A 25,073-nucleotide genomic window follows, 5' to 3' on the forward strand; every position below is an offset into this window, starting at 1 on the left:
AAGCCCTTGGGTGCCTTCAACCAGGCATCCCATCTCTCACCCCCTCTATCTGCCAGCACCTCCATCTTGGCCCAAGCCCCTGTCACCTCTCATGGAAAGAAGACTCTTCCATGGCCTCCTTGCTTCTTTCTGCACTTGTGCCTCAACCTAGCAGGCAGAGTGACTATCACGGAACGAAGGTGTGCCGCATTGGTCTTGTGCTCAGAAACCCCTCGGTGCTCCATCATACTGAGTAAGACCAACATCCCCATGATGGTACAGGTGACCTGCGTGATGTGCTTTGTCCTCCTCTCTCTTCCACTGTTCTGCCCAACCCTGCCAGCGCTCTCCTGCACTATGCACAGGCCTACCACAGGGCCTGTGTGGCCAAGACAGTCTCCCCAGAGTCCACGTGGCTCTCACTCCACCTTTAACTCTGGCTCTTTGGCACAAACCACCACATCAGGAGCCCTCCCTGACCACCAGCTCCACATCCCTACCGGCCACCTCGCCCAGCCTCCTGCCCCTGCCTGTTTCCCTACACCAGTACCATCTGTTATAAGATGGACTTTGCCTGTGCATTCGTTTCTTTGCTTCCCCCTCTAGCATGGAAGCTCCGTGAAGCAAGGATGGAGCTCTCTGTCCGGCTTCAGTCCAAGCCCCCTCACAGGAAACAGTGCTTGTTCAATGAGCACGCTCAGCACATCTCTGTTAATGCACTCAAAGCCGAAAGAGCTTGTTTATCCACAGATGGTTCTGTGTTAAGAGCTCCCTTACTCTTCTCATTCTTCAGGCAGCTAGCACCAGCCAGGACGCCACCCGGTTCCACCTCCAAGTGACCCAACAGGTAGGAGGGAAGCCCATCAGGCTCCACCAACTCCCAATGGCATTCTTCTCCAAGGATAGCCCGCAGACAGCCATGCCTGACTGCAGCGTCAGAAACTCCCCCAATCTTCTGGACAGAGGTGGCAGTGACAACCGATGGTGATGATGGTACCTACTGCAGTGACACCTATGCGGCACTCAAAACCATCTCCACACATGCCTGGCCCCGAGCCCCAGGCTCTGCCATTCTCTGGACAGCACTGGCTGGCTCATTTCTTGTAAACAAGACTAATTGCCAGGCCTCCAGGGATAGCTGTTTGTGGTTGTGCTGGCAGGGGACGTGTACAGGGAGGGCCTAGGAGGTGTCAAACCGCGCATTCCACACGCTAGGACACAGTGCCCGTGGTGACTGTCCACTGCTGGTACTGTGGCTGGCCGTGGGCTCTCCCCAGGAAGATCTGCTCCTAGAAGCCTGTGGGACTGCTGGTTAGGAGCTCCCTACCACGGCCTGCTAACAGGGTGAGACCTACTGCTGCCGCTGACCCAGCTCAGCTGGAGCTGCCCTCGCACACAGCCCAGCTGCAGACCCAAGCGGGGCCCACGTAACTGTGCCCAGAGACCAAGTCTCACAGAACTGCTGCCCTGAGGAAGCCGGAGCCCCAGCACTCATGGTCAGTCCCTGTGACCCTGAGACAGCGAGACAAGCCTGGGACACTGTGGTCCACACAGTTTCCAGAGGAGAGAGGCTGGGTCCTGCCCCTGCTGGGTGGTCTGTCTGCTTTCCCTACGTGTCCACATGGCAGGAAGCCTGGCTGCATCACGTCTGTCTGTGCCACTCCCAACACAGAGAGAAAGACACCCTCAAGTGAGAAGGGAACAAAGGGGTCGTCATCTCTGAAGATTGTGCAACTCGTTTTATGATATTTTCCCAAATATATAGGAAATAATGCAATGCCTGCTTCCTGAGGGGCCAAGGTGACCCCCAAAGACACTGCCTCCTCACATGCCTGGCAGAGTGGGCCTTAACCAAACGGCCAAAGCAGGGTATGGTGGCCACACCTATAATCCCAGCAACTCAGGAGGCTGAGGCAGGAGGATTGCAAGTTCAAAGCCAGTCTCAGCAATTTAGCAAGGCCCTTAGCAACTTAGTGAGACCCTGTCTCTAATTTAAAAACAAAAAACAAAAAAAACTGGAGATGTGGCTCAGTGATTAAGCTTTCTGGGTTCAATCCCTGGTATCAAATAAACAAACAAATATTCTAAAGGCCAAGACAGAGACCATCATGTTTTCTGCATCTTGATTATTCTAAAATCTCCTCAGCACTTCCTCAAATGCTTCAGGACAGACCCCCATTGCTCAGTCTGCATGCACATGCTGTATCCAAAGGGCTCACCCCTCTACCCTTCCACTCTCCTTACAACCAAAGGCATGCCTGGCTGAGCCCTTTCCACAAACTAACCCAGGCTTTAAAGTGTAGCCATAGCAAAAGTGACTGCAAAGCTGACCCTTCTTCTCCCTGACTACCGAACACACAGGTGCTCACACTTAGCAGATGTAATGGGCCAGGGTGAGGCAAAGGGGCCTATGATGGACAGCCTCTCCACAGGATCCAGCCCCTCTCTCCTCCTCCTCCTGTCCTCTCCCACAGAACAGCCTGGAACATGTGGGGATTCAGGGCATAGCTGGGGACTGTCATGGAGGCTCCCCTCCTCACCTGCAGCCAGTTGCTTACCTTCATGCTTATATGTCATTTCCTGGCAGCCAGAGAAGTACAGGCACACCAGGGCACAGAGGCAGAGGAAGAAAGAGAAGTACAGCACAAATAGGACGTACTCCATGGGGTGGGCTGCTGCAGGACAAGCCGCCTGTGGGGTTGGCTCAGCCAAAGGCCACACGGTCAGTGTCCATTTGCAGGCCTTTTCCCAGTCCTAAGAAAAGCGAGATCCTCTGCCAAAGCCTTCCCTCTACTCTCACATGCCTGCCTGTGTCTCCAAGGCTTCCTGCGGATCCCTCAGCAGCAGACTCCAGGACAGGAATACCCTGGAAGGTGCACCTTGGTAAAAAGATGTCTGAGCTGGGGCGGGGCCCTGAGCCCTGATGCCAGCCAAGGTAAGGAAGGAGCCAGTTTCCAGACTGGTCCATGGTACGTTCATCATGAGGATAGCTTCCAACCAGCCTGTCCTTAGGGACTTTCCTCCTAGGACCCAAGCTCCCTGAGCCCAGAGCTGTCGTCAAGAGCACTGCACGGGCCCTGGGGCCCTGGGGCCATGGAGAGTCCCCAGGCACAGCAGCAGCAGTGGCAACACCGGAGAGCCTTCTCCTTCAGACCAGAGCCCCATGTGCAGTGGCGCCTCCTTCCTCACGTGCTGGGAGGTATCCCCACTGGCCAGCCTCCACCCTCATGCACCCAGATGTGCATACCCCTGGCCTCCCTGCAGTCACTCCAGGCATGTGTCCCACAATCTGTACACTGAAACAAGCCACTGTCAGGGAAACCACGACTTGAACCAGAACCAAGTCCTCGGGGGCCCTGTCCAAGGGTGCCCAGGAGTGTCCTGCACGTCTTAGAGAAGCTTTATTGGACACGACATCAAAGGCAGAGACCCTCATATTGAAAAAAGTGAACAGCATTACACAAGAAAGCAGAAGTTCTACTCCGTGACAGACACCAAAGCTCATTGGAAGGCAACACTCAATTCACAAGGAGCGCGCCTGCTGAGTCACAGAGCTACCTCACCTCCAATGTCCACAGCGTCCCGCTCCTTTTAAAGTACCTACCGCGTGCTGTGCGATGGCATCACGTCCCGTGTTAGTGCTGACCATCCCTATGCCTCACACTTCCCAGGGAGGCACCCTCCAGCCAGGATTGGGCCTGGGTCAGTGATGGGCCTGTGACCAATGCCAGCCCCAGGACCTCTGCTGGAACCAGGAGATACTCTCTTCCTGCAGGGGAGCCAGGCAGGCGAAAAGCAAGCCTGATGCTACTAGAGCCACTTGGGGGCCTACTTGAGAAAGAAGCCAGTCCAGAGAAGAGCAGAGCTGACGGAGAGGTGAGCACCTGGACTAGCCATGCCTGGAGCAGCCCCACCTAGATCTATCAGTGACATAAATTCCTTTCTTTGTTTAAATGACTGAGTTTTGGACACTAGCAACAAAAGCCCATATTGGCTAATGGGGAAGGGGAGTTAATCCTGGCAATCAAGTCTTCTAAAAAATTATCAAGTTCTGGGACAAGCTTAAAGACTGATTTTCTCACCTGGATCCTCAAGAGAAGCCAAGGACAATCTTTTCCTGGCAAGTGTCACCAAATGCAACAGCTGCCAGGGCCCCAGAGGTTCTTAGCTCTGCAGAATCCATGAGGTACATCCAGTTGACCTGGCTCCTAACCCTACTCAGGCTCCCTACTCAGGCTGACAAAAGGCTCCATGCCTGTCATCTGGCAGTTCCACAGTACCCAAGCAGACAGTCCCCAGAGAACAGCTAGAGAGAAGGGGGTCAGGAGGACTGAGGGACATCCTTTGGCCCCCACTACTGAGCCAGCGATGGGTAGTCTCATGCCCTGATCCCACCCAGAGGAGGCAGGAAGTCCGAGGACACCCTCTGTTTTCTCCCAGTATCTAAACCACTGGAGACCCCAGGCATCAGACACAGTGCTGGCTCTAGCCCCACTCCTGACCTGCTCAGCAGGCCATGTGGCCCTGACACAACTCTCTGCCAGTCCCTGTCACTCCCTCCCTCAGCTCCAGCATCCCTAGAGCCCCAGAGGAAGCAGAAACAGAAATGGATAGTGACAAGATGTGGCTGCACACGCAGGACAGAAGGATCAAGAAGTTGAGAAAGCTCAGAGAAGGGGCAGCTAGCCCCGCTGGAAATGGGACTGCAGCCCAGTCTTGAGGGAGCCAGGGGCAGCAAGCAGAGGAGGTGAACAGCACTGGCCTGTCTGGAGGTAGAGATAAGGCGGCACGGAGAAGGCAGAGACTGGCCCAGGATGCAGGGGGGTCTGGGGCCCAGGGAAAAGGAGAAGGAGCCTGCAGGGTCTGCCTGGCACCTGCCCCTCGTTCCCATAGCTCTAGAGGGGAGGGGAGGTGCTGGGAGCAGGGTGCCACCAGGGAGCTCTCACAGTGGTTGCAAAAGTGGGACAGAGCTTGAACCAGGGCGGCAGAAGCCCCTGAAACAGTAAGTGGCCTGGAGGGCCATAACTGCAATCTGGAGCCTTTGCTCCAAGTTTCTCCTCACAGGGCCTGGGGTCCCTCCTGACACCAGGCAGAGGGCCAGAATCCTACAAGCCCAGCCTCTGCCACAGCTCCTTGCAGAAGCTGAGGCTCACTACCATGCCCGCCCCAGCACTGGGTTTCCCGCCCTATTTCAGCAAATGACCTAGACCCAGCAGAACCTCCCATCTTCCAAAGTTCAGACGGGGTCTGAGGGACACGCGGTCGTTGGCTATTCCAGACAAGGTGCGCTTGGCAGCTCTGTGGCCAGGCCAGGCTTCCGAGCTCTGCTACCACCCAGCTGGCTCCACTCTTCTCTTGTTGCTTAGTAACCTGCGAGCTTCTGTGAGGATAGGAACAGTGCAGACTGAGTGGGCGCTGGTGCTAAGTGCTGGGGGTGGCCCAAGACACAGCCCCTCCTCCCCATAGGTGTCCTAATGTCCTGTCTCCAGGACCCAAACCTTGCCCCCAGGGCTTTACCAAAGGGCTCCCCTGCAGGGAGGACACAGAGCAGTCCCAGAGGGGCTCCAAGCTTCTGATGGAGCCCAGACACCCACCTGGTGGCTTGACAAGAAGTCCTGCCACCAGCTTCTTCTCTTTGCTCAGAAATACATGGGCTGAGATCTGATGGTGGTTGTGGAATAGGGACTAGGTGACCAGGGACACAGCTGATCCACAGGGAACAAGCCCTCATCCCTTCTATCTGAGGGTCACAGTGAAGACAGACAGGATATGACCTGAGAGTAACCATTCTGCCCCTCTCAGAACACAATGCTGTGCTGGCAGCTGCAAGTAGCTGGGTACACAGGTGTGACAAGCTGCCATGAGCTCACCAGCTGCCGACAGAGCAGGGAGAAGCCGACAGGAATACGGCCAACCGCAAACACCACGAAGGAGACAGACAGCGAGACTACATGCACGTGATGGCCAACGCCAGGAGCCCTACACAGGAACAGGTGCCCACAGCCTGCTGTCCTCCTGTCCATGAGGCAGCAGCCTGGCCTCAGGTGTCACTGGACCTCAGGGGCATGGCTGTTTTTCAGGAACCAATACCCAGGTTCTAAGGGTGTACACACCTCACCAATGCCACATTGCCCGTGGCTGCAGCTGCCCCACTGCTCCAGGCCTCCCTCTCCCAGTGCATCTGAGACCCCCAGCCGGCTTTCACCCAAGGCTTGTGAACCACGGCACTCGTGTTTAGCAGCTGTCCGATGCTGGGAGCTCAACTGAGCTGTGGCCTCTGTGCCTGCTGTACAGCTCACCACCTGGGTGGGGACCTTCTATCAGCCTCCAGTAGAGCAACCCCCACTTACACCCAGGAAACGCTGTTCAGGACCCTCTTCCCGCAGCCCTGACTGGGGACTAATGTGAGCCATGCTTAACTAGCAGGTTCCTAGACAGACCTGGGGGACTCCCACACCTGGCAAGGCCCAGTGAGACAGAGTCAGGACCCTCAGAGAGGCTAAGGCACCTAGGAAGATGAGGGCTGGCATCCAGGACTCTCCTCTAGCCCCATCACCCACAAACCAGGGCACAGGCGTGAAACAGAAGGAGGTCTCCTACAGGGGCTAACTACAGAGTCCAGGGAAGTTCGTGAAACTCCTTCTGAAAGAGCATCAGAGGGCAAGAATGGAACTACCAGCCTTCCAGAAAATTCTGCACCTTTCAATGAATTCACCACAGTGCTCTGAAGTGAAACCCCTGAAAAAGAGGGAAAGTACTTGGAAGTCTGAAGGACAGAGGGCAAGGGAGCCATTTACAGGGCAAAGCTGCCGAGTGTCTGAAGCCTGCAGGAGAGAAGGAAGGCAGCTCTGGGAGACTACTGAACATGCTCAGGGCCGCAGAGATCTGGACGGCCACTCCATCACCCCTTTACGACCCTGGAGTAAGCAGGAGCACAGGGGAAATGGCCTGCACTGAATTCTGAGAAGAAGAGAAGACAGTGGTGGGCCCAGGAAGCAGGTAAGACCTGATCCAGCCTGGGAAAATTTCCATGCAGATTCCCAAACTCAGCCTTCTGGGAACATGAGGCTCTTCATTAAAATGACCATATGTTCTCTGGACAGCCCAGCACCCAGAAGACAGATGCCTTTTTCCAGGAGAGGTAACATACTTACACAGCTAACAACCATTTAAGGTCACCTGCTCTATGCCATGCAGTGAACAGGACATGGAGGGCAGGAAAGGCAGCCCTGCCCCTGCGTGCTGGGCACATGGGTAGCAAAGCATGCTTTGCTTCTGACCCTCTGTAAATTTCTCTTCCCGTCAGTGTATTCAGAAATCAGGAAAAGGGCAAAAAGAAACCCTTTATATTCAGACATTCTGGTTTAGGTTAATCATCCCTCATCTGAAATGCTTGAAACCAAAACTGTTTCAAATTTCAGAGCTTTTAGATTTTGGAATGTCTATATATTCCAGAAATATACACTGGGCACCATGGGCAGCAGGGGGTGCAATGCCCTAGTCGAAATCATGTTTCCCACCATTACACCCACATTCCACCCACCCAGAATCTATCCATGGGAACAATCCAGACTATAGTCACAGCTTTCTGCACAAAAGGGCTTTGCTTTGGCGACATTTAAAGAAGCAGAAAGTCCAACAATAGGGGAAAGGGTAACTAAATAATTGTATAGTCCCTGAATGAAATGTTCTGCAGTCAGACAATACAACAGAACAGGCCCAGAGGCCAGCCACTGCAGCTATCCCTAACCTGAGGCCCTGGCCTCAAGCATGCCACAATGGCTGCATGGAGACAAACGCACAGCTTGTCTCCTTGATGGATTATGTAGCCACAGAAGTTCACATCCATGATGGCACTGTGTAATGTGGATAAATGCTTATAGTTAAGTCAATTCAAATTCAAGAGAACTCCAGGCATGGTGGCGGACGCCTGTAATCCCAGTGGCTCGGGAGTCTGAGGCAGGAGGATTACAATTTCAAAGCTAGTCTCAGCAACCTAGTGAGGCCCTAAGCAACTCAGTGAGAGCCTGTCTCTAAATAAAATACAAAAAAGGGCTGGAATGTGGCTCAGTGGTTAAGTGCCCTTGGGTTCAACCCCTGGTACAAAAAATTAAAAAAAAAAAAAAAAAAAAAAAAAGAAGGCAAGAGCGTTCCATAGCAGCAGCTTGAGGAACACAGAGGATGCCCACAGCCTACATGGGGCATGTCACTGTTCACCTCCCAGGTAACAAATAATAAGCTTTGCCCAAAACACTATCCACTACGGAGCATCTAAGGCCAGCATGCAGAGATTGCCCCTTGGCCAGCTTGGCTTGGTGGTGGATGTTTGACCCAGTAGTCCTAGACCTGAATTTGAACCTCAGCCTTCTCAACCTATGGCTTCTCTTTGTTCCCATATTTACTGTCTACATGTCTCCTGTAACTACGAAATGGGAAGTATAACACCAGCCGCACCCACAGCCCACCTTCAGTGAACTCTTCCTACCTTCTGCCTGCAGTGCTCATCCCATGCACTTTATTGGCCACCAGGGGGCAGTGTGAGCCAGATATTTTAGGTGGTCCACAGTACTGTAGCCTTCTACACCAAAGTTTACAATGCTCAGATTTTACATAAAGCAAGGGGTTATGGATTGTGTCCCCCCAGAAAAGATATGTTGAGGTCCTAACCCTGGTACTGCTGAAGGAAAACAGGGTCACTGTTGATGTAATTATGAAATTAACACCAGACCTTGTTGATTTAATCCACTGGCATCCTCATAAAACCTGTCATGTAAAGACAGAGACTCACAGGAGACAGCCACACAGGGAAAGAGCAGAGTCAGGATGATATAGCTGCCAGCCAAGGAAGCCAAAGGCTGCCAGGAAACACCAGAAGAGGAGAGGCAACAAATGGAAGGACTCCTGTGGACTTTAGAGGGAGGAAGCGTGGCCCTCCCAACACCTGAATAAGATTTCTGTTCTCTGGGACAATATATTTCTGTCATTCTGAAAGACCCATTTTGTGGCACTCTGTTAAGACAGCCCCAGGATACTAACACATAACACTTCTCTTCAAAGACTGGACAGCCTTATCCACCTGGCCCATCTTCTATAGCTACCAGTATTCTGGCCCACTTAGGCCCAGTCCCCACCACCCAGACGCCAAGGCCGCAGACTCTTGCCATTCACTATCACATCCACACAGCTGTTGGCCTAACAGAAGACAAAGCTGGCAGTGCCCCTGGTTCAGAGAATGGAAAAGGAGGCCCATGTCTTGGTGACAACAGGTTCACAGGTTTAAGTGCAATCTATGCTTTTTTATTTGTTATTATTATGTGGACTCACTCCAGTCTGCCCTGCCACACCCCAGCCTGGGCCCTGGGCCTTTTGAGCATCTGAGCCTCACAAGCAAGCCCAACTTAGCACTCTTCTTACCTGGATATTTGGACACTATCACTATGAAATGGCAAGACCACTTCGCAAATAGAACCGTTCTTTATTGTTCCAAACCCCACAAAGCTCCTGATCTCTGGTCTCTGAGAATGGAGTAGTGTGGTGTAAACCAAGCCAGAGAGTCCTTTAAATCCTTCAAAAGGTATTTATGCTTTCAATTTTGGGTGAATATACCCTGCAGTCTAAATGCAGAATTGCATCAGTAAGTTTTCCATGAATAAATTACCATAACTGGGTCACAGTACACAACTATAATTTATGCTGCTTTGAAAAATGGTGATAACAGGTTTCCCATCACCCAACACACGAGCGGGTGTCTTTGCCGCAGGCCCCTGTAGAAACGGCTGATACCCTCCCTTTCCATGGTCCGCCTGCACTGCAGGTCTGTGAAAGGACAGTGACATTCTCAAGGCTCACCTTAGGTGGCTTCAAGCTTTTCCCTCGATGCCTCTTGGAGCGCAGGAGCCGTTCCCTCTCCTGGAAGGAAACACAACCATTGCTGTTCCAGCCGGCCTCACACTGTCACACCTAGCAATGCTACTGGCTCTCCAGGGCTGGGAGGGACACTGCCATGCCTACTGTCTGCCTTGGGACAGGATGTTCCGGGATCTAAGCACCCAAGTCATAGCTGCTTCTTGGAACTAAGCTATGAGGACAAGCCATTCACTCAGGTCCTTATCTGGGAAATGCCTGGGTTCGCCAGCCCCGTCCTACCGTGCCTGATTTCGTCGTTGGGGTCTGCAGCTGTACAGCATGAAGCAGTGCACTGCACAGGGGCTCCCTGGCCTCGGCAAGTTCTACCCGGACAGCAGCAAGTATGAGAACACCTGTGGCTTTGAACATGGACAGAGCTGAGATCAAATCCCCTAGAGCCTCCTCCTGGCCTGAAGACAGCTTTATTTCCCTCCTCTGTTTTCTCATTGCTATCCAGGCTAGACCCTGCTCTATGGCACTGCTGTAAGAAAGAACAAGAGACTGGGGTGTCTGGTGGTCTCTGTCAGTAGGAATGGTCCCGTGAGGCGGGAGTAGCAGCAGCACTGTGCCCCACATAAAACCAGGGATTCGCTCCTAATCACATCTTCCTTCTCCTTCCAGCGGAACAAATCTGGTGCTTAGCTTCAGCTTTATATGGTCCACACTTCTGATCCTTAGGCATTATCCTTATTTTCTCTAGTTTTGATTTGGTTTCTTCTTCTTTTTTTGACTTTATCCCTACTCACTGAGTGTTTTCTCATCCTAAGCTGCATCAACTCTTTTGTGTAATGAAAAAAAGACGGATGGATATTTGGATAGGTGGGTGAATGAAGGAAGGAAGAACTGAAAGAGGCAGAAAGAGGGACGGACAGAGAGAGTGTGACACTGGCCAAAGCCTTCCCTAGAATTCTGATGGCTTTCTATCCTGTGAATGGACCCACCATGTCTCCTGGGCAGGCAGCATATGCTCACTGCAGGGCAATGGTGGCCCTGCAGAATTCTCTGGATAGAACACCCCACCTACTTGAGGCAGGCCGATTCCCATCTCCTTCCACAAATCTGCACCCCAACAGCCTTAACAAGCCCTTCAATTTCTCGTCTGATCACAAGGTTCAGGTTTGCTGGCTCAAACTCACAGACTGCAACAGCTAAGCTAAAACAATAAAAATGTAAAAACTGTTAATAATTCCCAGGCTTCTCAGGGATGGATCATACCCACTCTGTAAAGGCCAGAAGACTCACTGCTACAACTGACACTGCTTCTTAACAACAGCAAACCAGGGAGACCACTGAAGAAACAAGAGTAGCCATGACACCATTCCCAGGTAGCAGCATCTCACCTCATGGAGACCAGGGCTGTTTCCTGGCAGAATACAGCAGGAATGTGCACACCACAGGGAACACAGCGGGTCCCCAAAGCTATGCTCCCTTACCTGGCCCTGATTACCCACTGCCCACCCCTAACACTGTGTGTCATATGGTGCCACTCACTTGGAGGCAGCTTACCAGCGAGAGGTCGTCAATGACGTGCTGCTGCTCCAGCACCTGGAGCCTCAGGAACTCGATCTCCTGTTCGTCCCTGGTTAGGCTGAGGTCGTTCAGGGACGTGTGACGCTTCAAGGAGGCTTGGGCCGACAGCTTTTCTTTCTGTGACCAAGGGAGAGAGCACTGCAGGATCACCCATGCAGTAGTGGTTGTTAGGGACAGCATGGTGTGAGCTCAGGGCACGGAGACAGAAGGCCGATGAGAGGACGGGAGATGACAGTCACAGGCCCAGCCAAGCCTGTGATGTGGCTGATGATGCTCATGAGTGGGAGAAGGGGTAGGCAGGGCACAGGGATGGGGGGCACAGAGGGTGGTCTGAAAGAGCTTTGAAAGCTGGAAAGTTCTACTCAGCTGTGATGGCTCATACTGTTTTACACACCTTAGAGCAACTCATAATCTGCCCTGACCACAGAGACCAGCCATCCTCCTGGGAGGGAAGGTCAGCACTAGATCAAGAGTAATTCCTGTGACTGCCCCCACTGACGGGCCTCCACTACAAGCCCCACTTTCTAGGGGCCCTCTGTGCACTGTCATGCATCCTATGGGTGGATGTCCACATCCTGCAATGCAGACTTCTTCCTTCCCATTTTGTAGATGAAGAAACCGAGGCTCAGAGAAAACTGAGATGTCTCTAAGGACACAGCTGTCTGGCCCCTCCAGGCACAGATGCCCCCAGCAGTGCACATTCTAGAGATGTGGAGAGAACGGAAAAGGCTGTGGACTGACCCTGTTCATGAGGCTTCCTGGGAGCAAGGCAAGAGTAGCCCTGGAAATGTGGACTGTGAGATTTAGGGCTGGACCACCCAGACCAGAATCCCAGGGTGGTCCCGTATGACTGGGACTTACCATTTCCACGTTTTCCCTTGTGAGATTCTTGATTTTCTCCTCCATCCTCTGGATACTCTGTAGCAGGTCCTCATTCTTCTTGTTCATCCGCTTGTTCTTCTCCACCAGTGGCTTTAGCTGTACCTCGGTCTCACGGGACCGTTTCAACTGTGGTGGGGACAGATAGAGATCAGGCCGCTTGAAGGCTTGGGGGTGGCCAAACTCCTGCTAGAGAAGTGAGCAGAGATTCAGCAGCCCACTCAGAGCTGCCACCACAAGGACCTATACAGTGTAAACACCGAAAGAGCCTCCAAATGCAGCATCTCACCCAGGCCTCAGCCACTGGAGTAAGGCAGAAGGAGGAGGCCACAGCCTGACAGGGTGGCCCACAGATGGGCCTCAGGCTTTCCACTGGCTGGTGGCTGTGTTGTGACCTCCCTTCCATGGTCCTTCCCCAGGACATGACCCCCAGAGGTCAGAGATCACACACAGGAAATTCAATCCTACCTACTGTACTCCTGGCTACCCCAGGCACAAAGCTAACGGCAGTTCAGCGTCCTTCAGCCAACAGATATACCCTGGGCTCAAGCGTGCCAGTTTCAGTGCTGGGGCCAGGAGATAGGCACAGCCATCTAGCCCTGGAGGAGCTCCCCAGGACCTCTGGGCAGATCATCCTTGTGATGTACAGGCTCTTGTTTGATCTCTGGGAACACCTCTGGGGCCCCTCTTGGCCATTTGTTCTCCACCCAGTTCCTAGTGACTTTGAAGCAGGAGAGTCTGTAATCAGGTTTATCTTCTAGAACCATCCATGGCTCTGACTGCAGTGTGGAGGGCGGGCCAGTGAGACAGAGTGGTGGTGGTGGGGGAGGGCAGAAAGGAGGAACGGGGCGGGGGGTGGGGGCTGTGCAGGGTTAGAAACACCACACTTCTTCCTCCGGGCAGTATCCCTGCTAACATTTTTAGCTGCATGATCATAGTCAAATTCTTAGCCTCAGTTCCTCATCTATAAAATGGGAATGATGGCAGCACCTGCCTCAGACTTGAAGTGAGAATTAAACACACAGTGAAAATTAGAACAAGTTAAATGCCATAAGGATCACACCCTAACTCCTCGTCAGGAGCCTGAAACACCAGGGACCTTCCTGCTCTCCTTCCTTGAGCCCTTGGGACCTAGGACCTGCCAGCCCACCCCACACTAAGGATGAGAGCCTGCAATGGACAGGAGAGCAACAGGGTCACAAGAAAGTGCTAGAACCAAGGCTCAAGGTCGAGGGACTGACTCAAGACCCCTGCCTGCAGTTGCCATCTTAAGAGTTAGCATGAAGCTCTCTGGGACTGTCTGTTCAGAGGGTCTGTCAGCAGGAGCCCCGGGCTCAAGGCCAAATGCTGGAGAAGGATCGATTTCCACTTCAAACACCTCAGTGCTCCAGCTGCCTGGGGCCTGTGGGCATTTCCTAATCCACTCGGCAACCAGCACAGCTCCTCAGAACTTTTCTGTTCATGAATATTTAAGTGAAAAGTAGAGATAAATTAGATGTACAGTCTGATTAAAGCTGTATTAAATATGCCTTTAAAAACACTAGAAGAAAATGAATTGATTTTGATCCTGTTGAAGGTATGGAGTGATACTTAACACTTTTCATCTGTTTTTGTCAAATATTCTATAGACACACTTCCCTTCATCAAAGTTAAACATAAAATTTAGGAGGTGTTTGTCAAAAAGTTTATGTACTGATACTCCACATAAAAATTTGTTCAGCAGTTTATCCAGTGAATTTAAACAGATTTATAAAGTTGCTGTTATTACTGGAGATTTGCTTTTTAACCAGAAGTCCATATTCATTATTTTTTAAACATAGAAGCATATAAGTTTGATGCAAAAGAAAGTAAAAAGATAAAAATAAAAACTAACTATAATCAAATCACCTGCCCTCCCTCCCAAAAAACCCTTTCTGTAGCCAGAATGGTAACAAATTATTTTTGTTCTGTGAAATGCTTTTATCATTTAATCAGGAACAAATTTCCATGTCAATTAAATGTGGTCTACCTCCTCAGTCCTAATGACTGTGTAGAAGTCATTGCACAAAAGCTTCAAAGCCACCCTGGCCAGTGCCCCAGTATGAGTGACTGTGCCTGGCTGTTTGGGTGGCTGCTGTAGACATGCTGCAATGAGCATCCCCTCTACCTGCCTCACCCAACTTCTCCAACTGTGCTCTAGGGGTAAGTTCCTTCCAAACAACAGAGTTCTTCAATGTGTGTTAAATTTTTAATCAAAAAAAAAAAAATGAGAAGGAAAATAAAGACAACCAGGGGCTCTGCATTGACCCCGTGTCTCAGGCAGGTGTCGCGGCCAGGGCCCTTGCTTGCAGGCGCTCCCTGTCCCTGTGCAGCAGATTACCAGTTCACTCCGCTCATCTGCCAACAGGGCGTTTCTGTCCTCCAGCTTCCGTATGACGGAATTCAGTTCAGCAATTTTTAGTTGAAATCGCCTCACGTCTCGCTCATCCATATGTTGATCCTAAAAAAGTGAAGAGACAAGCGTCGTGTGAGGAGGCCTCTATGGACGGAAGGGCTCCCCAGAGCACACAGCAGCAGAGGTCCTTAGGACAGCTGTGGGGCGGGGAGCAGGTTGGTGACACCCCACACCCTGCCACACTCCTGGGGAAGATGTCCCCTCCAGAGGATGGAGACTTCCACCCTCAGTGGCCCCAGGGACCTCTCAAAGCTCTGCCTCCCTGCCTCTCTCACAAAGACCTGCCCATGCCACCTGCCCAGTCCTCCAGGGCAGAGGCTGAAGCGCCAGCCCCTGCGGTGCTGAAACGCAGCGCTCCTAGCAGAGGTGGGTGTGAATGACCACAGGCGGGCATGCTCGGGGCCCCTCCGTCAGGGCCCAGCCAGTGCCCTCAATGCCCTTGCAGTTGTCACTTTCACTGACTTGTAGGACTCTGACTTTGCCACTCCGTGCCTTCCTGGCCCCACAGTGGACGCTTTGTGAGGTCTTCATGTTTTTCTCTGCAACGGAGTCCTGAGACCACATTCGGCCAAGACAGTCAGTCTTTACCTGGCCCTTCTCAGCGCCCAGCGCTGGCCTGGCACATGGGACGGGCTATGTGGGGAGGAAAGGGTATATGGATGGGCAGAAGACGCATGGGAGCATGGGAGGGTGGGAAAGGCCGGAGAAGGCAGGCTAGCCAACAGATGACGGGCAGGGAGGAAGGGGTGGTGTTGGTCAGCCCTGAAGTGCAAAGGCTTGTTGCGGGAGCTGCACCTTACCTGGCCCCCCATGAGTTCCGCCATGTCCCCAATGCCAGGCGGGAGCTCCCTCTTTGGACTGCTGTGATGGCGCTCAGCCTCTTTGACCTGGACCAGCTGCTCATCCAAAGCCTCCTTCTGCAGAAGCAGCCTCTGGGCCTGGCCGGCTTGCACACCCAGCTCCTTCTCCAGGGCCAGAATCACCCGGTCTTTGCCTTTGATCTCATCCATCTGGAAAAGGAAGCGAGGGCAGCTAGGCAAGGAGGGGGTTCATGACCAGGGAACCTGCTCCTTGCCAGGGCTTGAGGCCTAGGGAGGTCAAACCAGAGCTGCGGACAGGCTTGACTGAACTGGGAACTCTCAGGACCACAGTGGCCCAAATCTATGGCCTGAGTCCAGCTCCCCTTTATTCCCCTGAGGACAGAATGGACAGATCTCTGAGTCCAAGGACCTATACAGTCACCCTGGCACTTGCTGCTGGAGCTCAGCTATGCCCAAGTCCCCCCCACTTCACTTAATAGAACATGTAAACTCTGCCCAGCAGCACACCCCACCCAACCTCTCTCTACAGCGAGCTGCTCTGCACGGCCGCTGCTCCACTCGACCCCAGGTCTCCCACTCACTCACCAGCCACTTCAGCCCCCACCCCACCACCAAAATAGCTCCGGCCAGGGTGGCCAAGGCACTCCAGGCCCTCTGCCCACTGGACGAGTTTCGTCCTCCTAGCCTCAACTTGAGCAGTGCTTTACAAGGTGGCCCTCTACCTGCCTCATGAACTTCTCCTTCCCTCACCTCTTCCACCGGGACTCCTCAGTTTTGAGCCTCCTCACACACACGACTTGCTCTGGCTGCCCCTGATGCCTACAGATCCTGCATGATGGGCCTCTTCTCCCTGTGTCCCTCTTGTGGACAGCCACGTCCTCACCCATGTCATCAACTCCTCCCATATGCAGCTGACACTTAAATGGACACCCAGTCCTGACTTGCCCCAGAGCCCCAATATCACAGAACCTCTTGGTGGCTTGGCCTCCCTGCTTGGCCCTCCAGGAGCATACTCTCAGGCCTTCGAGGGTATGTGGTCCTGCCAGGACTTGGACTTCTATGACTCCAGAACTGTCAGAGGATACACAAGTTGTAAAAAGCCATCTGGTTTAAGATGATTTGTTTCAGTGGTCCCAGGAAACTAAGACAGGCATTAAAAGGGACAACTGGAGTTTCATTAATTGACCAAAATCACAATGGCCTGAGCTGGGTGATTACTTGTTGTCACAGCATTTAGCAATCAGCTGTTTAGATGGGTAAATCTCTGAAAGAATGCGCACAGCTCAGCGAGGACGGTGTCAAGCACATGCCCAGGAAAGGTCAAACTGTTGGGTCAACCATGGAAAGGACTCCACAAGCATATTAGAATATGAGCATGCCATCAATGCTGACCTGACATTGACTCATTGACCTTTCTCAGCTCCTACATCACATAAGACAGTCTAATTTACAAAGGAAGCCAATGAAAACTGATAAAACACACTTGAGATCATAACAGGAGAGAAGTGGTGCCCCAGGTCCCAGGCTGGGAGGTCATACAGCCACGAGCTGCAGGCCTGCCAACACCAGAGACCTTTCTTTGGAAGACTTCAGGCTGCTCTCCACCTGCCCTGCGCAGATCTCTCCAGGGCTCAGCAGCCGGCGTTGATGCAGTTTCTCCTTGAGCAGCGCGGAGTGTGCCCACTGCTACCCTGGTCGTGGACCATCAGCACCCACCTGCTTTGGCTACATCCAATTCCTGAGTGGGAGGGCACTGCCTCCCTGCTAAGACAACCCCCAAAGATGCTATGGATGTGATGCCAAGCCGGGAGCAAACAGAATTTAGGTGGAAGGAGTCTACTGATATAAACCATTCACAAGTATTTCCCTTAATTCAACAAATACCCAGCCAAGCGTTTTCTGTGGGTGATGGTAGGTTTCAGTGAGCAAACAGACCTGCTGCCCTACCCTGGGGCTTCTATTCTGCAGTAGGAAAGAGAAAACATAAGAAATAAGTAAATGCAGTAGTAGATCTGAGTGATTAGTGCCAAGAGAAAAAAAAATAAAGTGGGGGAAACTCACAGTAGTGGCAGTGGGGGTGACCCAGCTAACAGGCTATCCAGGCAGGACTCCAGTCTGCCCCTCAGTATCCACGTCCCAGCTGCACATGGCTTTGCCTGGGGCCCAGGTGTGCAACCTACCACCATCTCATGCTGACACTGCAATCAGGGCATCTGCAGGACCCCAAATTCCCAGCCTAGAAGAGCCCCAACTCTAGAAGAGCACCACCATCCAGGTGGTGACAGCAGAGGCACCCCAACCATGATGGAAAAGGTTTCTAGGAAACATTCTCAACCAGTGGAGATGGCCTTGGAGAACAGATGGACAACGCAGAAGACACTCTGCAGCTGACATGTTCTAGACTGTTGTATTTCCCCTGCCGGAATCTGAGAGAGAGCTTCAGAGACTGGCCAAGCCACTCGCAGACAGCAGGCAGTCTCACAATGCCTGGACCCTACACCTGCCTCTCAGGCTGTGCGCTCCCATCAGTGCTGCCCCTGCCCTCAGGGGCTGTGCAAGTGCTAGACCATTGGCTTCTGAGCCCTCTTCTCACCGTGCTGGACATTCCTCCCTGTCCTTGCACCCTTCTTTGACAATCCTAGTCTCAGCCCATGGGTGGGTTAGGAAATGGGTGGGGTGAGGCTGGAACACTCCAAGTTCCCAGGGTAGTCTATGATTGGCTCTGGCCACCCACATGGCCCGCCACTGACAGTCATTGGTTTGGGATGGATACCTGACCCAATCAGAGACAACGTCCTGGAGAATACATTTCTATACCCTCCTGCAAGTTCTTAAGAGCTAAGAACTAAGCTTAAGAGCAGTGGTCTCTCCTCAGCACAACATAAGAGCCCCTGCCTGGCCTGAAGGTGGCACAGCGTGAGACAGCAGATCCCCAAATACCTGCATCTGGGGTGAGGGCACTCATGTCCTGGAGCTACAGTTGAAGCCAATCCTACAACTTCACAGTGGTGAAAGCAAGATTCTCTCAAGGATGAAGATGGTTTGAAGTAGAATTTCTATCCTCTGGAACCAAAAGAGCCCTAAGGGCCAGAGAATGGGAAAGAATGACAAACTTGCGGCCACTTCTCTCTCATAGGTGAGTGTGAGTGAAGGGCTTCACTGTACTTCAGAGAGGAATCCACACAGCCTTCAAGACCCTGGAAACAGACATCGTTTACCCCGCTGCACACACAGAACTCAGGCCAGAAAGGTGAATGTGCCCAGGCCCAAGCTGTCAGCAGACCGTGACTCAAATTCAGGTGGCCTCTCCAATCCTTCCTTCTCCTCTCCTTGCAAGAACAGGATCCGGTCACTCTGGGCAGCTGGACCTACCAGGACGTGCATCTCAGTGGAAACCACAGTTTGGCCAGCTTCCAATGAGCCATCATTGAAAGTTATCCTGTGAAGAACTCCCCTTCATGGGGTCAAAGACTGGAGAAGAGGCCACCACCCCAACATCCTTCTCACTGTCCTCCCTGGCACCGGTAGTGAGGTGAGCATGCCTACCTAGAGTCAGGACGTGGCTAAATTTGGAATAGGGTATTTGCAGATGGAACGAAGATATACATTAAGATAAGACTGTGCAGTGACTCTCTCTGCACAAGGAGAGGACCAGATGGGGCTCTCATGGAGAAGGCCACAAGATCGACTGGAGAGATGCACGGACACTCCAAGGAGCACCATGCCTGGCCAGTCGCCAGCAGAAGCTGGCAGAGACAGGGAGGAGCCTGTCTAGAGCCGTTGGAGGGAGCATGGCCCTGCTGACACCTGGGTGCTGGACCTGGAGCCTCTGTCATTATAAACCAGCACGTCTGTGGTAATGTCACAGCAGCCTTAGGAAACTAACAGAGCACCATGCCAGATTCTCCAGGAGCTGAGGGCACTTAGTAAAGGGCCACTGTCCCATCCCCTGTGGCCAGGTACAGTTGAAAGAGGAAGTCCTGGACAAGAGGTTAAAGTATGTGTGACCTCTAAAGTGAAAGTGTCCTCAAAGGAAGACCCAACACACTTCTTCATCTCTCCTCCTACCACCAACCTGAAACAAAGATGACGGCTGGCACTCAATGGGGATGGAGGACCATGAGGATCAGTGCCACATCCCAGGACTTCTTCAAAAGGGGACCCTTGGAAATACATGTGTCCCTCACAACTCTCTGGAGCCCTAGAGAGCCCCTTGCCTGCAGATCTCCAGACCCTGTAAATGAGAGGGGAAAATCCTCCACCCAACAAGCCCCTGATCACCTGAGGGCATCCCACCTAAAAGCAGCCCCAGTGCTCCCAGCTGGTCTGAGGAGTGACCAGCGCCAGGGCATCACTGCCCCTGTGGTCAGGAGTGCCCTTCCTAAGAGGCATGCGGTGTGCAGGGGAAGTCAGAGCCTCGCCTGTCTGCAAGGAGGGGCCACAGGAAGCCGCCTTCCAACGTGCTGTCATGGCAACAGCCCTGCCTGAGCAGTGAGGCTGAGCAGACGCAAGACAACAGGTGAACACACAGCGCCTGCTGCTCCGTCCACACAGACCGTGGTGAAGCCACAAGAGCCACGTGTGCTGGGAGGCACCTGAACTGGGGATACTGCCTGGCCCTAAAATGGAAATAGCCTCTCGGCACTGATTCCTGGGTACACTGGAGATTCAGTCCTGGCGTCGCTTGCGTAAACACATGCAGTTCATCCCCATTTTCTTTCTTTTACATATGCACTGTCCCTGTGATGAAAGAAGATATTTTTCATGTCTCCTACTACAGAAACTTGCTGCTAGATGCTTTAGCTCATTTAATTCTCATAACTCTGCAACAGATATGTGATTGCCCCCATTTTATAGATAAGGCATCAGAGGCTCTGAGATGGTAAGCAACTTCCCTGGGATTACACAGCAAACAAGAGGGGAGTTTAGATAATCACACCAGGACAGACTTTCTGCACCACTCCTTGTGTGTTCAACTTATGCCCAGGGCTCCAGGGTCCCACCACCCCAGTGGGGGTTCCACCCTCCTCCCTTCTGCTGCCCTCACTGGCCTGGGCAGCCCCAGGCCTCCTGATCTTCACCCCACACTGAGGCCCTTGACTCTGGATGGGTGATGGAAACATCCACCAGCAGCAGCCTACAGGCCATCTCTGCCCTGCTTCCCACCCGCTTCCCTTCAGCTGGCTTCTCTGAAAGACAGTTCTGAGAACACAACTGTGCATCTTCCTCACTTTTGACATCCTCACTTCATCCTCCACGTCCCTATGATTGTCACAAATGCCACCGCTGACGCAGGAAGCAGAGGCCATGGGGGCGCATTCTGCACTGTGTCATGTCTCCACGCCCCCTCAGTGGAGTCCTGGATGTGGAATGAGAGCATCCCGGGCAGGAACACGCCTCCTGCTGGACCCTAACCAGAAGCCAGCGCGCCATACTGCACAGGCTCTGAGGTCTCAGGGGGACAAGACGGACCAGCCTCTGCCCTCATGGAACTCAGATCGTCAGAGAAACTAATTAAGAGGGAAAGATAAACATTTCAGATGAGAGGTGCTGGAGCAGCTTGGAGGCTGACTGGGAAGATGGGCAACTGGGCAGGCCTCCCAACAGAGGGGTCCTAGGTGCTTGGGCAGGTCTCCTTGCAGAGAGGACACTGGTATAGGGACTTCTCAGTAAGAAAGGGCCAGCCATGCCAAGTCTGAGGGAAGGGCACTCTGATCAGACCACAGGGAGGCACCCGTGCAAAGGCCCCAGGCAGCTCGCAACCTGCACAAGGCCCACCTCGGCCTTCTCTTCTTCGGAACCCTCCTGCTGCTCTTCCACAGAGGGGAGAGCGCCCCCTGCCTTGCTCCCCTCACCACTGCGAGCTGACCTCATCTAACAGGCACTGCTCCTCCTCTCTGGGAGCCAGGTAGTCCTAATGTGCGACTAATGATGAAATCAGTTGTTTTCTAATAAACTTGGCAAACTTTTCAGACACTGAGGAGTGAACGGTCATGTTTTTAGAAAGTTTCCACCTGCCTGCCTTGTTTTCCTAACCCTATGGGCCTCTGCGCTCTGCCTTCTCTGAGGGAGGGACTGGGACAGGAACTCCTGCAAACCTTTGTCACTACAACCCCGAGGCTCTTCTCAGAGCTCACTCAACATTGCCCTTAACACAGTATCATCTACAAATGAGTTCTAAAGATGACCAGTGGCCTGAGAGAGTACAAAGTCCTCCCCAGACTCCAGCCTATGAAATGGGGCCATGAGTGCTTCACCTCACAAAATCCCAGAAGGATGTGGGGCTGCACACATCACCGCCCACTGGCCACAACAAGCACACGGGGTGCTCGTTTTCATCACTGGGCAAATGGTGTTGGGTCAGTCAAGTTTGCACAGACAAAGCCAGGCTAGACCGCACCTGGGAAGTTGGAGGGAAGCAACGCTCCTTTGATCAAGTTGTGAGAGAAAGAAGGTGAATTTTTTTAAAAAATATTTTTAGGAGCTGTAGAGCTGTCTGGAGCCAGAGAAAATAACTAAAATGCTATGACCTTTATGGCTCCTTGCACTGGCAGGACAGAAAAGCAGAGTCAGGACTGGACCGTGGTGGCCCAAGTGCTAGGAGCGGAGGCTGTGACTACAGCTTGGTGCCCGCACAGGGTGGGCTCTGCCCTGCCAGTGCCTGTGGACGCTTGGTGCTTGCTGCCCTGGGCCTCCTGCGGGCCGTCCCCACACTCAGCTCGGGAGCCTCACGTAGGCGGCCTCTTCCACACACTCTGTGGGGTCAGCTGGCATAGTCCAGCACCACTCAGCACCCCTAGCAGGCATCTCATTCCCATAGTCTGGCAGTGATGCCAACTCAGAGGAAAGCAGAGTTGAGGGTGGAGAAAGACCAGGCCCAAGCCTCCTCTAGGCCTCCATGCAACAGTGCCATAGCCAGACACCGCTCTCAGTTTCCTGAGTCAATCAATTCTCAGATTTTCTTCCCTTACTGGCTCCATTCGATTGAAGGACAGAGCGAGGACAGTCTGTCCATGCTGCTTGTTAGGGAAGTGCCTCTGCACCACCCCTGGGGTCCACAAGGAGCCCAGGGTCTCCCTGCCTTCTCCTGGCCTTCCCATCCCAACCCTTTCTCCCCGACAGGCTCAGTTACTGGTGCTCAGCCATCCAGGGCCTGCACGTGGGGGCCTCATGTCCTTGCCCTCCTGCTTCTCCTGACCAGCAGGGGGCAGGACTCAGGGAACTGTGTCTGCTCCGAGATTCAGAGGCTCTATCAAATAAGCTGCCATCATGGCTAGAAGTCAGAAGGCCATTCTGGCTCCTTTCAGAAAATGGCATTTTCTAGCCTTCTCTGTCAGTAATAAAGGTGACCATTTGCATCTTCCTCTGCTGACACTTGTCTTATTCTTCAACTAGTTGAGAATCAGCACAGAATATAACAAATAGGGTGCTTGTACTAGGCCCTCAAGAATTCTAATGATGTTGGTAATTCATTTTTCTTTTAATATCTTATTTTCAGTTGACTTATAACATAAATGCAGGAAGGAGTACACACAGATCAAGTTTAGAACAATTTCTGCGCGTACAGGTAGCCCTAACTTTCCATAGCACTCCTGTGATGGAGAGGTGTGCAAAGCAGAACTAAGTCCTCACACCGCACGGCTCTGCAGTGACAGATCCGATGTAGTCACCACAGGAACAAGCAAAATGAGGGCATAGTACTGATATGCGTGAGTCCCATTTCACATGGTACCATGCCAATTAGAACTGCCTGTATCTGAACACACAAAATATAGAATGTTCCTCACACCCCAGAAAGCCCCTGCCTTCCATGTCCACCCATCCCCAGCTAATCCACACACCCTTGTTTCCAGCACTGGGGCTGGTTTGACCACATAAATGAAATCTGTTATGGTTTAGATATGAGGTATCCCCCAAAAGCTCATGTGTGAGACAGTGCAAGAAAGTTTAGGGGTGAAATGATTGGAGTGATGAAAGTTTTAGCCTAATCAGTGCATTAATCCCCTGATAGGGATTAACTGGTTATACAACTGGCTATACAACTTGGCAAACTTATTAAGAGTGGATTTGTAGGTGTATAATCAAGTTGTATAACCCCTGGGTGGTGACTGCAGGGAGGCAGGGTGTGGCTGGAGAGGGGGGTCACTGGGGCAGGCCTTTGGGGTATATTTTTTATCCTTGGTGAGAAAAGTCTTTCTGCTTCCTGGTTTTCCTGACTGGAGCCACTTTCCTCCTCCATGCCCTTCCACCATGATGTTCTGCCTCACCTGAGGCCCAGAGCAAGAGAATCATCTATCTGTGGACTGAGACTTCTGAAAATGGGAGACACAAATAAACTTTTTCTCCTCTAAAATTGTTCTTGTTTGAAATTTTGGTCCCAGCAGTGAAAAATCTGACTAAATCAGAATCATAAAGTCGTGGTTTTTAAGGCTGATTTTTTTTCTAGATTATGTCCAGGAGATTCATTCATTCTCTATGTGTCAGAAAGTCCTTCCTTCACATTGCTGCCCAGCATTTCAGGGACGGACCACATGGTATTCACCCTATTACTATGCTCAATGTTCACACAGCAAACTGTCAACCCTTGTACTTCAGGGTAGTGGGTCTCTAGAGTTGAAGTGTGACTTTGTATCCAATCAGACACGTGGATGTATATGTACAGCTGCAGAACACATCCACATTATTGAACCCGTTTAGCCCATTTATGTTTGCAACTACTGCCAAGACCCATTTCTGTCCCGTGTGCTATTGTTTTATACATTCTACTTCCGTTTATGCTATAAACTCCAAAGTACATTGTTATTATTCTGCTTTTGACAGTCACTTGTATTCGAAAGAAATTAAGAAAAATAGGTAGCCATGTACTACCTCATTTACTCATTTCCAAAACTCTTCATTCCTCTCTTATAGAACCAAATTTCTATTTGGCACTGTTCTTTGCCTTGTGAACTTCCTTTAATATATTTGGTGATTTTCAATTTGAAAATGTACTTATTTCACTCTTATTTTTTGAACACTGTTGTGGCTGTATATGGACTTTTTCTGTTCATCACTTTAATATACGAGAAATGATATGAGAGTTCTAATGACTGTACATCTGCTATGGATTGGATCTAGAATGTTCCTGAAGCCATGTGCTGAAGGCCTGACCACCAGCCTGTGGTACCTGTTTGGAGATGGTGGAACCTTCAGGAGGCAGGGCCTAATGGGAGGAAGTCAGGAGGCTAGAGTATGTCCTCAGGGGATATTGGACCCTGCCTCCCCCCACACACCTGCCTCCTGGCCACCATGAGGTGAACAGGCCTCCTCTACCACATGTCCTACCATGATGATGTACTGTGACACCACAGGCCCAAAGCAGCAGCACCAAATGACCATGGGCTGAAACGTTCCTCCCTTCAAGTTTATTTATCAAGGGTATTTTGTCACTGTGAAGAAATCTACTAACACAATACCCTTCTTGTTTGGTCCCATCAACCTTTTTAATTTAGCCGTCTGGTAGCTGCAGAGAGTTGTCTCATGTG

At 52.0% G+C, this 25,073-nt stretch overlaps 1 protein-coding gene across 3 annotated transcripts in view; it reads right to left on the bottom strand.

Annotated features, from left to right (window-relative positions):
* The window catches only part of Jakmip1 (janus kinase and microtubule interacting protein 1), a 71,196-nt gene that overhangs the window by 33,935 nt on the left and 12,188 nt on the right, over positions 1 to 25,073 (bottom strand). For 2 of the 3 annotated variants that reach the window (XM_077803184.1, XM_026395274.2), the window contains 5 exons: positions 15,529 to 15,738; positions 14,654 to 14,773; positions 12,277 to 12,423; positions 11,392 to 11,532; positions 9,829 to 9,888 (listed from right to left, as the gene is read on the bottom strand). In XM_077803184.1, the coding sequence (XP_077659310.1) occupies positions 9,829 to 9,888; positions 11,392 to 11,532; positions 12,277 to 12,423; positions 14,654 to 14,773; positions 15,529 to 15,738 (678 nt within the window). The remainder of the gene's footprint in view (positions 1 to 9,828; positions 9,889 to 11,391; positions 11,533 to 12,276; positions 12,424 to 14,653; positions 14,774 to 15,528; positions 15,739 to 25,073) is intronic. The other variant, XM_077803185.1, reaches the window with a different exon arrangement.

Source organism: Urocitellus parryii, chromosome 10 (genome assembly GCF_045843805.1).
Source record: "Urocitellus parryii isolate mUroPar1 chromosome 10, mUroPar1.hap1, whole genome shotgun sequence".
NCBI classification, from domain to species: domain Eukaryota; kingdom Metazoa; phylum Chordata; class Mammalia; order Rodentia; family Sciuridae; genus Urocitellus; species Urocitellus parryii.